This window comes from Monodon monoceros, unplaced genomic scaffold (genome assembly GCF_005190385.1).
Source record: "Monodon monoceros isolate NGI ecotype Baffin Bay Population unplaced genomic scaffold, NGI_Narwhal_1 Super_Scaffold_11, whole genome shotgun sequence".
Classification (NCBI taxonomy): Eukaryota; Metazoa; Chordata; class Mammalia; order Artiodactyla; family Monodontidae; genus Monodon; species Monodon monoceros.
The window spans coordinates 111,521,541-111,539,142 of NW_021703767.1; the positions used below are offsets into that span (position 1 = coordinate 111,521,541).

The window sequence follows — 17,602 nt, forward strand, 5'->3', positions numbered from 1 at the left end:
GGACCAAAGAAATACACCAGGTGCCTCTAAGTTGTGAGCCCCTAGGTGCAGTGTATCGTTGATTATTTAGTAATTTCTTGTTAGATTACCTTTGCATCAGATAGTGTATGGCAAAATAATAGTATTTTTTTAAGTACTACCTAGAAAAAAAATCCAGAAATTTTATTTTTTTAACTTGGATAATTAAATACTATAGGTCCTCTATTTATCTTCAAAGAACATACAATAAAGGAAAAAATGCTCTTTTGCATTTTTATTAGTGGTTTAGAAATGATAATAGAACTAACACCAATTACTTGATAATTTACTATGCTAAATTTCAGGAAGTAGACATATAAATTCAATTATTTATTTTCAACTACTTATTTTCTTATCTTATGAAATTGGAATAATTATAAGATTGGTAGGACCTTTCAAATAATATATCTTAAAGTTTTCACTATATGCTGAAAAAGGTCAGGGATTTTAAATGAATCCACCAAAGACCCAGAGTTGGTTGGTGGCACGTCTCCATTTAGTGTTTCTACAGCATGGACGCCAGAACCTGAACGGCCTGGGTGAAAATCCTGGCCCTGCTAACTCACTAGCTATGTAACTTGGGCAAACTAGTTAATCTCTGAACCTCTGAGTCTTCATCTCTAAAGCTGGATAATATTCCCTACTTTTATAGTATGGTTGTGAGGATTTATGATATAAAATGTGCTGAGTGCCTTCAATGCCCTCAGAGTACTGTAATCACCCCCCAAATGTTATGTTCTTTTTCAGATTCCTGGCTTGGTACATTTCATTACAACATAATCAAGTCCATGAAAACAAGAAACTCGCCTATAAATCCCTGCATTTCCCAGACCAGCCCAGTGTTATATTCTGGAGATCTTTAATTTATAGACCTGGTCTCTCAAAATTTATCAGAAGATGAGAACCCAAACTGGGTGGCATGATAGCTATTTCCTGGTCCCAACAGTACCCTCATCAAGTCCCTGGGCTAACAGTCTACTAATAGGTACCCACCTGTACTCCCCATTCGATGCTGCAGTCTCTATAATTGGGCTTGTGCTCTGGTTCCAGTTATAATTCCTTTGGACTCTGGCACGGGTAAACTACCCTGAACCTCTGCCTGTTCTTCTCATGTTCGGGAAACTCTTTCCTTCATTCTTTCTTTCACTTATCAAGCAATTTTTTAAATCTCTGCTACATGCCAGGCATAATGCTAGATGCTTCTGAATTTGATTAGACCTCGCTAGCCTCTTCCCCTCTTCATGTTTCCTCCAGTTATGGTCTGGGGGCCAAACTGGCTGGCCCTAGAGAACTAAGATGCTTTACTTACTTGACTAAAAGTCCAGTCACTGCTCAGATATTCCTGATACTGCTGAGGTTATGAATCTGCGCACAGTATTATCTCCTTTGCTATCGCTACTGCCTAGGTTGGATCCAAGTTTATACCACGTCTTCAAACACCACCATCTATTCTAGTGGCCATCCTCTTCTGAGTGGCAACCCTTTTCCATTTTAGTCACCTGGCTGTGTTATAATCCCTCTCTGTAGGCCCAGCACTAAAGTTCCAGTAAACAGCTGGTAATGACCATCTCGTTTATTTCTGAATTTATATTCTGATATGAATATACATTTCCATATCATTATCCTCATCAAAACAGGGCTGACTACAAAAAGGATCGAAAAGTCTCAGGTGGGGTTTTGAAGGCAAATTTCCTGGATTAAAGCCTTCTCTACAGTCATTAAAACCCTAAATGCTTTAAAATTGAATAATTAAAATGACTTCTATACTCAGTACAAAAACGTCACTCTGAATGGAGTCTACTTTTAGACTATGATCTCAGGATGCCTTTAGCAGAAGGGTAATTCCACATTCAAATCTAGTCATATCAGGGAAAATTAACATAAAGCCTGAATGGGCTCACAACTAATAAAAATAAATGCTCCATCTAAGCAGAGAATTTTCCAACAATAACACCAGAAAATGAGGTAATTTTTCTGATGGTTTCAGAAATCTGTGACTTGTTGATTTTTTTTTAAACAACACATATTTGTTACTACCATTTCAAACACATGAGCATAAATGGTGTTTAGAGTTTGTCCCAGGATTACACATACGATGACCCTGAAATGGCCTTGAGAGTAAAACTCAAGGACTAACTCAGGAGATGGGCCAAGACTTCACAGTGAGGAACTCACTGTCATGGCCTGTTCTCTGCCATCTGGGAACCACACTTGCTGATCTCAGAGGTTCTCCCAGTCACCCAGAGGGTAGAGCCTGCCGGTCAGCACGCTTTAAATGTTTAAGTGGAACAAAGTGTCTCACATCAAGGAGAGATATTATATTGACTATCGTAGTAGCCACCCCAAGGATTTATCAGATCTTTGAAACCATATGTGAGAGTCGAGTGTAAAAGAGAACTCTTGTCCTATATTTTACGCTAGAGACAATGATTAAACTTTTTTTTAAAACCAAATGGAAATCTTCATGCTATCCCAACACAGACATGTGAAATTAACAGGTGTCACAGAAATAAATTTAAGATATCATATTTTTAACTGAGTCCCCAATAATGGAAAAAATATATCAAGTTAAAACAGACAGAATTATAATATTCTCTCACCTCAACTGTATAGTATTGATAATTGGTATCACTGCCGATTGGATTTGGAGATCCCTCCCACCTCGAAATGCAATCCCCCCCTCTTTTTTGGAATGATTGGTTCATTAAGTTCTAAGAGAGAATAATAATTACATTGAGTTCAGGGGTTAAAATGTATCAGGAAAAAAATTAGTTAGCATACATGCTACAGTTAGCTATCAGAAAAATGTGGGTCTTCACGTTTCCATGACCCCATAATATTGCATATAAGTCAGTGACAGGAATATTCCGATCATTGCAAATTTCAACATGCATTTAAATACGGAATTACTATATCACAATTAACATCAGAACATCTTTTGTAACCTAAAATTAGTTACGATATTAATCTCTCACATTTTTGTAGATAAATGTGAGTAAAGGTTATTAAAGTCATTTGTCACATACACCCTCCTCCCAAATCCAAACAAATAAACAAACAAATAAATAAATATGCTCAGAATCAAAGGTTACGTACATACACTGCTCAGTAAACATTAAATCCATATGACCACCTACAGTTTATAAAATTTTGCTCTTTTCTTAAAAGCTCGTGGAGTTTCTGCCTCTCCTGATTAGGTCTCCTTTGATGAGACTTCGAGGTCCATGATATGGATTTGTCACTGTCAGAATTTTCCTAGCATTTGTAACTATAAACTAGTTTCAATTTAAGTTTAAAAGAATAACAAAGGCTCCTTTTCAAGAAAGAGAACTGTATAGATTCTCTTTAAGGAGAGAGGAAAGGGAAACATTTTCTCAAAATTAAACACGATATACACCAATTTTTAAAATGACTATTACTGCTAAAGGTAGCCTGAAAATGCACCTCGACTATACTGATGAGTTTAACGACCATTTAAAAAAAGACCATTTAACGTCTGCAAGTCACAGGATTTAATTTGAAGGGAGTTTTGAGGGACAAACATGCTGTAATGTAAATTTCCACATGATTTAGCCAGAAGATGAGTAACTTTACGGTGTGAAAATTGTTTCCAGGGTTTGACTGCTAGTTTGGCTAGAAAATGCTAGGTAACTGATACTGTTACCTATGTTCAGTTGATCTATCACCACTTTAACACTGAAAGTGAGCACTCAGAATGACAAACTTCAGGAACGAGAACTGAGAACACGCTTACCACGGGTTGCAATGGGGCACCGGGCATCATGGCGTTGGCTAGTTGCATTTGCTGGGCCAACATGGCCATGTTCTTCTGCTGAATCAAGTTATTGCGCCCATTTATCTCCAATTGCGTTTTTAAGTGGGGGGGTGGGTGAAGATATTTGCAGTTCTCCCTGGAGCAACGACCCTAAGAAACAAAAGCAGAAAATATCACCTTAAAAAAATAATAAAATCCACAAATCTTAAGAAAATCATAATGATGCAAACCCGTCACTTGAATCTACTGTGGGTCTTTCACACAATGAAAAAAGTCCAAATCACTTTATTATACATTTCGAGTAAATAATGAATTCACTCTAGTGTATTATCAAAATGAGATATTAAGACATGTGAAAAAAGTTTCAAGCTTAAAGAAGCTCCTGTATTTTAATATTAGCACTAATATTTCTAGTTCCAAGTTTAAAAATCTACAAACTGCCAGGGGAATATTAAAACACAGAATTATCAAATAAAATGTTAGGCTCCTTCCACAACATCTTCTGGTTAACTTTAATGAACCCAAAAGAATGATGAAGTTTTACCATTTATTTTTACTTGTACTGAGTCATAAGGGAATGAAATTAGAGGACTCAAGGCACACTGTTATCTTCAGTAAAACACCTTTACATGTATCTCACAAGAAGTAACATTAAAATTACTACTAAGCGTTATAAGCCAATATATTAAGAAATGTACAGATGAAAAGAAGACTTCCACACATTCCTCACTGTGTATAGAGATTAGTAAGTATAGTGAAATATTGGTGAAAAATGTAGCCTTTAACCTTCCAGTGGTAAATCTAGTCTACATCACCCAAGAATAATAAAACAATAGAAACAGACATATTTATCCTCCAAAAAACTTAGAGTATAAAATGGAGAAAAAAAATAAGTTACTATAAAACAAGAAATGTGAATATACCTTTCTTTTGGGATGATTCTTCTCATCAAAATATATATATTAAAGTCTGTATTATGCAATATTGTCAGGGATTGACCCATATTATTTCAATATAGTATTGTCAAGTCATATTGATAGTAACATCTCACGAATTACCACCTTGACAACTTCTTTCACCAATAAATCTAATTACAGCTGTTTGTGAGGGTAAAAGAAAGATTTAATTGAAGCCATTAACCACCTTCTTGAGCTTTCTTTGATTTTTCTAAGAAAAATCTATTTACCATAATTTGACCTTGTACTGTCAATTGACTCAGAAAACTGATGTTTATATTTGTGAGAAAATCTGTCACAATTCTAACTTGAATGATTTATTTCTGGCTCGTTTTGATTAAGCTTTTTAGGAATAAGTTCATACGTTTATATCACAGGATACTGCCTCTTATTTTAACAAGCGTTATGTAATAAAGCTTTACGAATAATATTTTAAGTCAGGAGGCAGTAGAGAACAGTGGTCAATAGCAAGGACCTTACAGGTCTCAGGACCTGGGGTAGAGGCCTAGCTCTCTCCCTCAACAGCTGCATGAATTGCATAAAAAGCTAACTTCTTTAAGCCTCAGGGTTTTCATTCATTTCAAAATTGCTCTATAACCTACAAAAGAATAAGTTTATTTTTAAGGTTAAAGAAGATAATGTCTATGTCACACCCTCGGTACTGCATGGCACTCTCCAAGGAGCAGGGGAAGGTCAGAAGCTGCTATTACCACCACTCCCAGAGCATTTTAAATTGTATACACAATAAGAGAAAAACAAAATATTGGCATGAAGGTAACTTTTATAATATTTATTAGTTATGGCTATTGATAAATTCACAAGTAAAGTTACATATCTATGACCTATTCCATCTGAAATCATCATGCTTGACATCTGTTGAGATCGTGAGTATATTAGCGTAAAAGCATCTGGATGCAAAACAACTTTCATAAAAACAACACTTCGAGTCACAAGATAAACCACAGGGAATGACTGGCCAACATAAATAACTCATGGATGACACATGGTCTGATTTCAGGGATATCCAGTTGGGGTCTTTTAAAGAAAGCCTGCTTTTTCAGTACAAAGAACAACTTGTCTCTAAGAGAAATTCTGCTTCTCAGTATCTCCACATCACATTTCTTACTAAGATTGGATTTATTTAAGTGCAGATAAGCAGGGTTATATCCACTCTGAAGATTCAGTTACTGTCAATTGACTCAGATCAGTTTCTAGAGTTCCATAAATAACACAGAGACAGCCCTGGGCCCTGAACCCTGCTTTGTCAACACTAACACTGGTCTTCCTGGCACTTCATTCTAGTGCCTCCCTTGAACATAAACCACCAGGGCTCTCCTACCTAGGAATACAGCCTGGATTGAAATAACGAAGGAGAGAAAACACGTGCAAACGACCATATATTCTGTATCCCCGCATCTCAAAACTTTTAATAGAAACTCGGACCTTTGGTTTTCGTTTTGTCTTTGCTACATCTACTCAGGAAAAATGCCATTCCACTACACTTCCTACATAGGCCACCTTTCCATGCTTAGCTTGATCTGACTGGATTGCAGCCTCACTTTCAAAAAGCTATGTTCCTAAGAATCATCAACTGAGGACATTTTGTGGCAAAGTACACAGACTACCAAGCCTCCTCCACAGAGTTTGTGGCAATAGGTCTGGGGCCCAGGGATCTACATTTTAACGGTATTCCACGTTATTCTGATATAGCAGAAAACACTACAAAACACAATTATGAAAAGCCACGTGAATTTTTCATTGACACGTATGGAAAAAATAACTGAGTAGCGTCCGCAATTGATATTAGATAAACTTAGCTTCTTAGGAAGGTCAAAACGTGTTTAATGCTTACTATGGTGCTGAAAAATTGTCGTTTGACAAATAAAAAGGTCAAAAGCAAGTTAGAATAAACATCCTCTTCCAGAGAATTGCCTAAGCTCTGAGGAAAACCACCAGTAGCAACCCTTCTAGAGAGTTCAGGTAAATACGACATTGGTACCTCTCCACATTCATCCATCTCTTGAGTTCCCAGCACTGTACCTCGATAAGCATTTGCAGACTGAATGAATGAACACTTCTTACTAAATGCTTAAAGATGAATTCTACTGTAAATCCATTCTGGAGACAATGAAGATAACAGAATAAAAACTAGATCTAATAACAAATTTTGACTCTGAGTTGTACTAACCTAATGATGGTTTTATTCAGAGGCCAGAAATTTGAACACAGAATAAACAAAGCCTGCCACAATAAAAGGAGAAAAAGTAACATGAGGCCTGCAAGTTTCACTAGGGAGGAAGATTTGTGTAGGGATTCAATGTACTTGGTATTTTAAAATCTATACAGTGACAATACAGTCTAAAAAATCTAAAAACAGAAATTCAATCAGTATCTTGTACTCACATATGCAGATTTTTGTATAGGAGCTACTACTCTACATCATCAGAGATTTCACCCCAAGATACAATAAACCGGGTTGCTAGGATTAATGCAAAAACACGAAGAAGTTTCTATTCAGTTTTGATTGCTACATGCAGTTCCCCTTATTGCCATATAATTGTACATCTGACCAAACATAGCTTGGTTCAAACAACAGCTTTGTTACTTACTTGCCGTGTGACCTTATGGAAGTTAGCTAACTTCTCAGAGTGGCCATAGCTTTCCTGTAAGTAGTTAACAATACCATTGACCTCACTGGTGATGTATGAGGATTGAGCGAGACAGTGGGCCAGCCTCATACGTGGCTCCTGGTATAACAGCCTGGCAATAAACACTAATAACTTCTCTCTCTTTCCGTAAGTTCTCAAGCTAATAACAAGCAGCAGTTGCTTAACCTAGCACCCTATCTGTTAAAGGTACTAAAAATAATACAAGTAGCAAAACTCAGTGACAGTACATGTCAACCATCAATAACATAAGCTTTCCCCTTAATCATCATTTTCTATTTGCAACATCCACTAAGGGAAAATGCCATTCTAATACATTTCTCACAATGTTATGCTTCTGCGGTTTACTTCTGTTGATTGCACCTGAATCTTATTTTCAGTGAGCTGGCCAGCTGACTAGCAGGCCACACTATACCGCCTATACCATAAATATCTTAAGACTCCATTCAAGGAGGCCTTTTATAAGTTAACACAACACAGATTCCAAAGACATCACTGTAATGCATATACTGTATATTTTAAGGAAACGGAGGAAGTTCAATAAAATATTGATCCAGAATGAGTCCATTTTTCTCTAATAAATTTTCTACCATCTTTAAATATAAGTAACCTGTCCAGAAAAAGTAAAAAATGTCCCCTTGTAGACCATTTGAGGCTAATGAGAGATTAAGTCATCAAATCCTCAATTCCTGAGGTTACAAACTGTTAAATTGTGAACTGAAGGATTTTCTCATTAGCCTTTGAAATTGGTACAAGCATGTGATTCTAACAAGGGAAGATGTACATTTAGATTAGTTGAGCCTCAAAATAAATGCCTGATTAATTTTTAAATATTATAGTGTAATTAAGTGTACTTTAAAGTGATTACACACATAGTACACGCATATATAATATATATCTAAAAATGATATGTATGTGATGTATATAGTGAAGTATAAATTGTAGAATAAAGATAAAAACTGAATGAAACTAGAGATGGCAATTTAGAGACATAAGAAACTATTTCTCTGCTATTTCTAATATTTATTTAAGAACTAGCTAGCAATCAAAAATAAAACATCTTACTTAGAAGTTGGCCAAACTTAGTAAGACAAAAAAAAAAAAATCAACATTATATTTGAAAACTGGAAACACTAATTTCCCATTTTTTATTACACTTCTTCCATCTAAAATAAAAGGAATATAATGACCTATGAGGTCAGAAGGTAAAAAGTCACCTTATTAAGTTGCCAATGGTAACTATGTGGTAGGATGAAAATTACTGAGTCACATTTGCGTAGACTCTGAAAAGAAAGGGGCAATAAAAAAATTATAGGGGTACCAGCTAATACGCATATGTCTTTTCCAACTTTCATTGGAAGTACTGGTTTTCTGGTACACTGTTCAAACTGCAACCATTTATTTCAATTGTTAAAGCTAATATTTCCTTTGGAACAGCTGATATATGCAAATTTTCTGAAGCACTTTCTGAAGATATTCACTGCTCAGATGTTGGCCAGAAGCTCTGGCAAAGGAAGCTGGGAGCTTCCTATTGAAAATTGCTACTGGTTTGGTTGGTTTGGGGGGTTTTTTTCCCGCTAAGATAATACAACTATCTCAGAAAAATTTTGCCAAAGGGGGAAAGAAACCCTTTGCAGTCAAGAAATAGTTTCACGCTTTTCCAAAATGATGTTTTCTTATGGTTCTGCCATGCTTTCAAATGATCAATTCTAAGGCAAGGGTGAGTAAATTTACATATATAATATTTATTTGAAAAGTATAAGTATCTAGTGGTAGGAAATGTATGGCAATTTAAAAGGTGATTAAGAAAAAATTATATTTTATACACACACAAATATGCACACACATGCATATATGCTCAAATGTTTTGTTTTCATTTAGGGAATGAGTGTAAGTTTAATTAGCTCTAGGAATTACAGTTTATTGGCTTTTGCAAATATTGAAAACAAATGAATTGCATCTAATACACAGGATATTGTAGCTCTTAAATGTATATATCTCCTTATGATTCACTTGTTTCCATAAAGGACTTGTGTCAGCTTAAAATTTTTTTATTATACTTATTTATTTTAAACATTTTATTTATTTTTTGGATGCTTTGGGTCTTCGTTGCTGCACGCGGGCTTTCTCTAGTTGCGGCGAGCAGGGGCTACTCTTTGTTGCGGTGCGCGGGCTTCTCGTTGCGGTGGCTTCTCTTGTTGTGGAGCTCGGGCTCTAGGCACGTGGGCTCAGTAGTTGTGGCGCACGGGCTCATTAGTTGTGGTGCACGGGCTTAGTTGCTCCGCGGCATGTGGGATCTTCCCAGACCAGGGATCGAACCCGCGTCCCCTGTACCGGCGGGGTGATTCTTAACCACTGCGCCACCAGGAAAGCCCCTTGTCAGCTTAAAGAACACACACATCCTAAAAAGAAGTTCAAGGTTTCTCAACCTCAGCACTATTGACACTTGGGTGGCTATCTTGCCATTGCCATTTCGGTGGCCTAGTATTTGTCGTGGGGCCGTTCTTGGCATTGGAGGATGTTTAGCAGCAGGCCTGGCCTGCTAGATGCAGACAGCACTCCTGCAGTCCGTTATGATGGTCAAAATTATTTCTTGATATTGCCAAAACATCCCTGGGGGTCAGGAGCAGGCAAAACCATCTCCAGCTGAGAGTTATCCACTGCTTTATACCTAATGGACTTTAATGAAGGCCGTATTAGTCTGCTCAGGCTGCCATAACAAAATACCATAGACTGGGTGGTTTCAACAACATAAACGTATTTTCTCACGGTTCTGGAAGTTAGAAGTCCAAGAATAAGGTTCTGGACAATTTGGTTTCCAGTAAGGGCTCTCTTCTTGGCTTGCAGACAATCACCTTTTTATTTCCTCACATAGCCTTTCCTTGGTGCATGCACGCAGAGAGCTCGCTCGCTTGCTGGTGCCTCTTATAAAGACACCAGTTCTGTCAGATCAGGACCCCACATTCAGGACCCTAACCTTAACTACTTTAAACTTCATTACTTCCTTAGAGGCCCCATCTCCAAATATAGCCACACTGAAGACAGGACTTCAACATACAAATTTTATGGGGACACAAACAGTCAGTAAAAGGGGCACACATAATTTAAAACCTGCTAACCTGAAGTTTTTTGTAAGTAGCTTTAAATATTTTCATTCTTACATTTAAATGGTAGGATCCTTTATTCTGGGAATTTCCTCAAACATAAGATAATGGATTTGTACTATAAAACCTGGCTCTAAAGGAGTGGGTGGTTGACCAGTTATTCCTTCCAATTTTGCAAAATTCTAATAGCTGCAGCTTCCAAAAACTTTCAAAGTATGAATATGTGAAGTTCAGTAGCTGTTTGTTTTGGTTTTAAATAAAATTTTATTTAAAATAAAAACAAAGACTGTGGTATATCAAAGACTAAATAATTAAATTCCAAAATCATATCAATAGCTCCATTCACTTGTTAACTAGAATACTGAAGAAACTGACTTTTTTAAGGGCAAGCAACATTTTCTTGATTTCCCTACAGAAAGCCTTTTCAGGAAAACTACAAGTTAGACATGTACCCCCTCCTTTGAAAAAGAAGCTATTGAGAAAGATAAATTAAGTAGCCAGAGAACCCAGAAAAATAAAGATTTCTGACTGCCAAATGGAATTCTGGGGGACCCATTGCATAGTGTAGTTTTTAGTCATATGTAAATGGATACATGTGTACGTATGTAATTATGCATATACACACCATATATGTTCACCCCAATTGTATACCTATTTCTAAGATCAGTGTATGCACCACAAACTCAGACTTTGCTTTTGTTGCAAATTTAAGAAACTTAAGATATATGACTAAAATTTTTATTTCATCCTTTATTTGAGAAAACACATGAGGACTTTTAGGAACCTATAGAATAAAACCTAAAAAGAGGGCTTCCCTGGTGGCGCAGTGGTTGAGAGTCCACCTGCCGATGCAGGGGACATGGGTTTGTGCCCCGGTCCGGGAAGATCCCACATGCCGTGGAGCGGCTGGGCCCGTAAGCCATGGCCGCTGAGCCTGCGCTCCGCAACGGGAGAGGCCACAACAGTGAGAGGCCCGCGTACCGCAAAAAAAAAAAAAAAACAAAAAAAACCTAAAGGAACGCTGTACTATCATTTAGTCGAAATTCTTAAAGTAGTGAAAACAGATATCTTCATTTTTTTTCTTAGAAAGTCTCCAGGGGGATTTCACTGGTTTGATGTTATTGTTTGTTTGTTTTGTTTTGTCTTACAAATAGTATTCTATAGTATATCACAAATGAGATGACGCTTGAACAATGCAGTGGGCTGGGATGGGGGGTTGGTTGTTAGGGACACCAACCCTCACACAGTTGAAAATCCAAATATAATCATATGGTTGGCCCTCGTTATGGGAGGTTCAACATCTGTAGTTCAAGCAACCTCAGAGAGTGTGGCATTGTTGCAGTATTTATTGAAAAAAATCTGCATATAAGTGGGCCCGCACAGTTCAAACCCATGTTGTTCAAGGGTCACCTGTAGCATACACATTGTTAATAATGTCAAAACTATCTATTTACTATTTTTAAATAGTATGGTATACTACATAGTAAATAGATAGTATTGACATATTAACAGGAATTTTTTTTTTTTTAATTTGAGCTACATTTTTTGTTTGTTTGTTTTAATTTGGCTACGTTGGGTCTTTGCTGTGGCAGGCGGGCTCTCTAGCTGCAGCATGCGGGCTTAGTTGCCCTGTGGCATGTGGGATCTTAGTTCCCCAACCTGAGGTTGAACCCACGTTCCCTGCATTGGAAGGTGGGTTCTTGACAACCGGACCACCAGGGAAGTCCCTATTCATTTCTTATTCTCAAATATTATGACTCTTTAAGCCAGATTATAAGTGCACCCTTGTACTTATTTCAGAGTTTTACCATCTAAAAAGGCTACAAAATAGTCTTTAAAACAAACACAATTTCTGTTTTAATTTCCTCATTGGACTTTCAGGTAACACCAGGAACAAATGCTTAGCATCCCCATAGAACAACGGAGAAAGGAGTCATTTCTCCTCTTATTTTGCTGGGCAGTTAATCTCTAGTCTCCTAAACTTAACATGAAGTAAATATAGCAACATTCATCAATATTTAAAGCTTAACTTTCTAGGTGTAAATTGCTATTTTTTCATCCAATCAACATAAGGACAAATGCTTGGAACTCGGGTCAACATAAGACCTGAGAGAATTTTCTCCTATCAGTAAGAGAAAAAAGAAGCAGAAATTTATAAATGTATTTTCACTGAAATATTCCCTATTTCTTTATTTTATTTTACTACCGATCTGAAGTGCTTTCAAATGAAATGCAATATAATGCAAATTTTGATTTTTTCCCCTTTCCTGACCCCATAAAAAGTTCATCTTTACATATAAACTGTGGCTTAACAACTATTGAGACTGCCAGGAAAAGAAAGAAAAGTACTAACACACATACACATCCATACACACAATCTATTGAGTTTAAATTTGTAATTTTACCATGGCCTGAAGGGATATAAAAGAATGTAACAGACACTGTTTCATGGGCATTAAACTTTTTCACATCCAAGTCTAATCTGATTTTAGGGAAGCGATTCTTGGTTAGACTTTTCTAGCTATTTAAAGAGGCCTCTCCAGTATTCAAATGTTCTAGGCACTATTTTATAGAACATTCCTAAGTTTGATGACGATGATTCTTGGACATGAAAACCAACAGTGACATTTACAAGACTCCAAAATATCCTCAATGCTGACGCAATATCAATGCACTCTAACTCAAACATCGAGATACTATGACTTTTTTCCCAGAGAACTTAGGAGCTTTAATTGCACAACTCCCATTAATCATCTTGAAAATGGCATAACTGAAACTCTACACGTTTAGATAAGTATTACGTAATGCATGAGAGTCGGGTTAGCTGCTGCCGAGGAGGTGGAGAAAGGGAAAAAGGCAACAAATCACACACACATTCTTGTTACAAAAATACCACTCCTTTCTCCAGCAGCTTTTGTCTGTGAGAGATCAGATATACATACAACTGTGACAGCAACAGTTATATCAGCACACAATTTTAGCTGATACTCATCTGAAGAAATCTTAGCCTCCTCAGAGAGGGCCCACAGGGATCTTATATTTAGAGTTGCTTTTGATGGGATGCTGTAAGAAGAAACGGTCTCACTTTTTCCTTCTACTCCTGGCCTCCTCTATGCCACAGAATCCCACAAAAGTGTGTAGCCATCTATGAAGTGCTATAAAGGGTTTAGCTGGCACCTATGGTCTGCCACTATTCCAGTCTTCCTAGGCTCCAAAGATGGGTCTGGCCAGCATCCCTAAGCCAAACCAGAGCCTCTATGACCTTGTGAAAGCCCAGTGACATTTGGTAGGTGCCAGTATCATTAAACAGTCCAACATTTGCTGGCTGCTTTTTTATAGCATCATAAAATTGGAAATGCCAGATCACTATGTTTCTATTATTTTTTAAAATTGCTTCATTATTTTTTCGGTACAGCAAGTGTCAGACTTCTAAACCGTTTGGAGCAGAAACACTTCTGAAGTTTTATGGTATCCAAATCAGACAGTCTTCAATCTTGGCTAATAATTAAAAGCCCTAACATTTACATAATAAAATTTAGAGCTCTATTTGTAGCGCATGCCTTTCAATTGAGAAATACAAAATGTTTTACAGATAGCACCCAATTCATCATCATACCATTATTAGGTGGATTACAGCATGACTGTCTATATTATATTTCTAGGGCTTTCCTGAAGGTAAACTTCTCAAGTCAAAAGTACATAATTTTTTCCTTAACAGTCTCTTGGAAGGCTTGTTTAAGCAGTTCTTTATAGAACTATTCTAGCTCTTAGTGCATTGATAAAGCAAAAGCTCTCCATCTTTAAATACCTCTCCAAAGGAGAAGGAAAGGGGTCCTCACCCAAGTACACATAACTGAACCCAGACAGCCCAACTACGAAGTTGGAACTCTTCGCCATTACACTAGAGGCAATGGTAACCATTACACCATCACTTGATCATCGTTACATGGGCGTGCTTTTCTAATCATTGCTCACACCAAACACAGAAGACTTTATCCAGAATAGGTCAGAACCAAACGGATGCTTCAACCCCCTTGAGTTCTGAAAAGCAAAAGATGTTTCACAATATAAGCAACTAATTTTGGAGAAGATTAATCCACATAGTATTTCCAAAGTGTAATGAAAAAAATTAGATTCTCTTATAACTTCCAGTTTCTCTGTCATTCTTTTTTTTTCCCCCCTCAGCAGGACCTGTACTATAGGATCAACAGCAGAAAAGAAAATAATTGAACACCATAAAGTTAAATTTCTGCTTCACATTATCCATTTCAACAAGAGCCCTAGTGAGTCAAGAGGTTCTTGGACTATCTATGGATTCCACTGACCTGGCCTCTGTGATTTAGATAGATCACAAGTAAAGAAAAGGTGATTTTATACAGAAAAAGAGAATACATTATATATATTAAAAATAGGGCTTCCTGGTGGCACAGTGGTTGAGAGTCTGCCTGCCCGGGTTCATGCCCCGGTCCGGGAAGATCCCACATGCCGCGGAGCGGCTGGGCCCGTGAGCCATGGCCGCTGAGCCTGCGCGTCCGGAGCCTGTGCTCCGCAACGGGAGAGGCCACAACAGTGAGAGGCTTGCGTACTGCAAAAAAAAAAAATAATTAAAAATAAAAAACAAAATTAGACAATATAGAGAGGCTTTAAGGGGCAAGTCTTTCATTCAGCAACAGAAAAGAAAGTAATGGAAATCAAAGAGGTAAAACATTTTGATGACGTCAGCTCAAGAATAATAACACCGTTGCTTTTTATTTACATGAAGCATTTGCTATATTTATACCTTCTAGATCCTACACATGCCTACAAATATAGGAAAGTAAACCCTGTTTTTACATCTCTAAAATAACATTTATTATTGGTTATGATAAACCTTTAAGTATAATATTATGCAATGTTTTCAAGGTCCCATTTCAATATTTCCCTTGTAAATCTCCCATCAAAACCCACTAGATTGGATAGCGTATATTATGCATATGACTGGTGCTTAAACAGTTTTCTAAACTATAACAGATGTCCAAAATTTTGGCTATCAGTTTTATATAGAAATTATTAAATTACACTGCTCTCCAATCTTTTAGAGACATCACTGACTTTGCCAAATAACAAAGGCCCTTCCTTTTCCCCAATTTTTCATTCCAAGTCCTCTGTAAACCTCTGAGATTCCCTAACTGAAGACACACACTGTCACTAGCTTCCTGACCTCACAGATTCTGCCTCAAGTCCAGCCATTAAACACTACTGCTTCACGTAAACAATGACAGAGCACAAGGCAAAGGTGAGGTGACAGAGGTCCGCACTACTGCTGACCACTGTCTCCTTCAGGCAGATCAACTTCGTACTTGAACAGAATGTGCTCAATGCCACTGGCACTGCCCCCGTAGGGAAAGCACTCCCCTCCCCCCATCCCCATGACAATTTGCTAAAATTGTGCACAGTCATCAGCTCTCTCTCTCTCTCAGACTTCAGGCTGCAGCGAGGAGAAAGACAATTGGCTCCCGGGCCCAGAACACGTCTCTATTGGATGCTGACTGCAGCAGCATAGGCGGTAGGGTGAAAAACAATCTCTTGAAGTAAAAAAAAAAAGCATCACAACACAGGTTATCTGAGCCTGTCTCCTCCTCTGCCCCCACCCGCATCCCCAGAGACTTCCACTGGCTTTCTCAGGCAGGTTCCCAAACATCTAAAGGAGTGACGGTGAACAGAAGTTACTTGAAAATTATCTCTGGGAATAAAACAGGAAAGTCTCCAAATTTTGAGAAACAGTTCATATATTTCTACTATCCTGGAACAGCTTTCTGGAAAATGATCCACTTTAACAATAAACAAATAAAAAGAGATGCCTATGAACTACGGAACTCTTTCAAAACATCTATATGATGAGTCTCTTAAGGCAGAAGGGTACTGAAGTGACTTAAACAGAGGCATTTGAAAAGCTTAATCATTACAAGGCGTTCTGTTCTAAACAGCAATCAGAAGCTGCGGAGATATTCTTAAGTGCTTATTTAAGATGAAAAGTATGGAGATGTTGGGCCTCACGGGAACCTCAGCCATGGCAACACTTTTATAATAAGTCAGAATGCGAACGTAAGAGGGAAAAGCACAGGCGGCTGTCACATGGTGTTTTTCTCCTGCTATCACATCAAAAACATTTAGGCTGAAAGCCCGGATCTGCTCAACACCAGGCTTGGGTGTATTAAGTGAGTAAAGCAACGTATCTGTGAATTTTACACTCTCTACCTCTGGCTAAAGCAGGTGGCTGTTAGTAGACATAGTTGTTTCATGTTCCTTGGCACTCTGCACATGCCTTCCTCCCAGCAGGGCCACAGGGCTTTACTGCGCACTAATGTCTTGTCTTCCTCCCATGGTGATGGCCTCCAGAAGGAGGCTGTGCCTCAACCTTGTGCCCACAGCGCAGCCCAGGCCAATAAGCCTAATAAACATTTGCCAAGTGAGTGAGTCCTGACTTTATTTCAGAATACAAAATATTCTGTCCAGAGAAAGAGAAATATAGTATGACATCACATGTGGAGGCTAAAAAAAAAAAATGATACAAATGAACTTATTTACAAAACAGAAACAGACTCACAGGCTTAGAGAACAAACTTATGGTTACCGGGGGAAGGGTGGGGGGGAGGGATAGATTGGGAGTTTGGGATTGACATGTACACACTGCTATATTTAAAATAGATTGGGCTCCCCTGGTGGCGCAGTGGTTAAGAATCCACCTGCCAATGCAGGGGACACGGGTTCGAGCCCTGGTCCGGGAAGATCCCACATGCCACGGAGCAATTAAGCCCGTGCGCCACAACTACTGAGCCTGTGAGCCACAACTACTGAAGCCCGCGCACCTAGAGCCCAGGCTCCTCGACAAGAGAAGCCACCGCAATGAGAAGCCCGCACACCACAATGAAGAGTAGCCCCCGCTCGCCGCAACTAGAGAAAGCCCGCGTGCAGCAACGAAGACCCAACGCAGCCAAATAAATAAATTTCTTTTTAAATTTTTAAATAAATAAATAAATAAAATAGATAACCAACAAGGACCTACTATATAGCACAGGGAACTCTGTTCACTACTATGTAACA

At 38.0% G+C, this 17,602-nt stretch overlaps 1 protein-coding gene across 20 annotated transcripts in view; it reads right to left on the reverse strand.

Moving 5' to 3' along the window:
* The window catches only part of MBNL1 (muscleblind like splicing regulator 1), a 200,759-nt gene that overhangs the window by 35,813 nt on the left and 147,344 nt on the right, over positions 1-17,602 (reverse strand). For 14 of the 20 annotated variants that reach the window (XM_029214605.1, XM_029214621.1, XM_029214616.1 and 11 more), the window contains 2 exons: positions 3,773-3,943; positions 2,619-2,729 (listed from right to left, as the gene is read on the reverse strand). In XM_029214605.1, coding sequence (XP_029070438.1) covers positions 2,619-2,729; positions 3,773-3,943 — 282 coding nt within the window. The remainder of the gene's footprint in view (positions 1-2,618; positions 2,730-3,772; positions 3,944-17,602) is intronic. The other 6 variants (XM_029214617.1, XM_029214612.1, XM_029214611.1 and 3 more) reach the window with 1 other exon arrangement.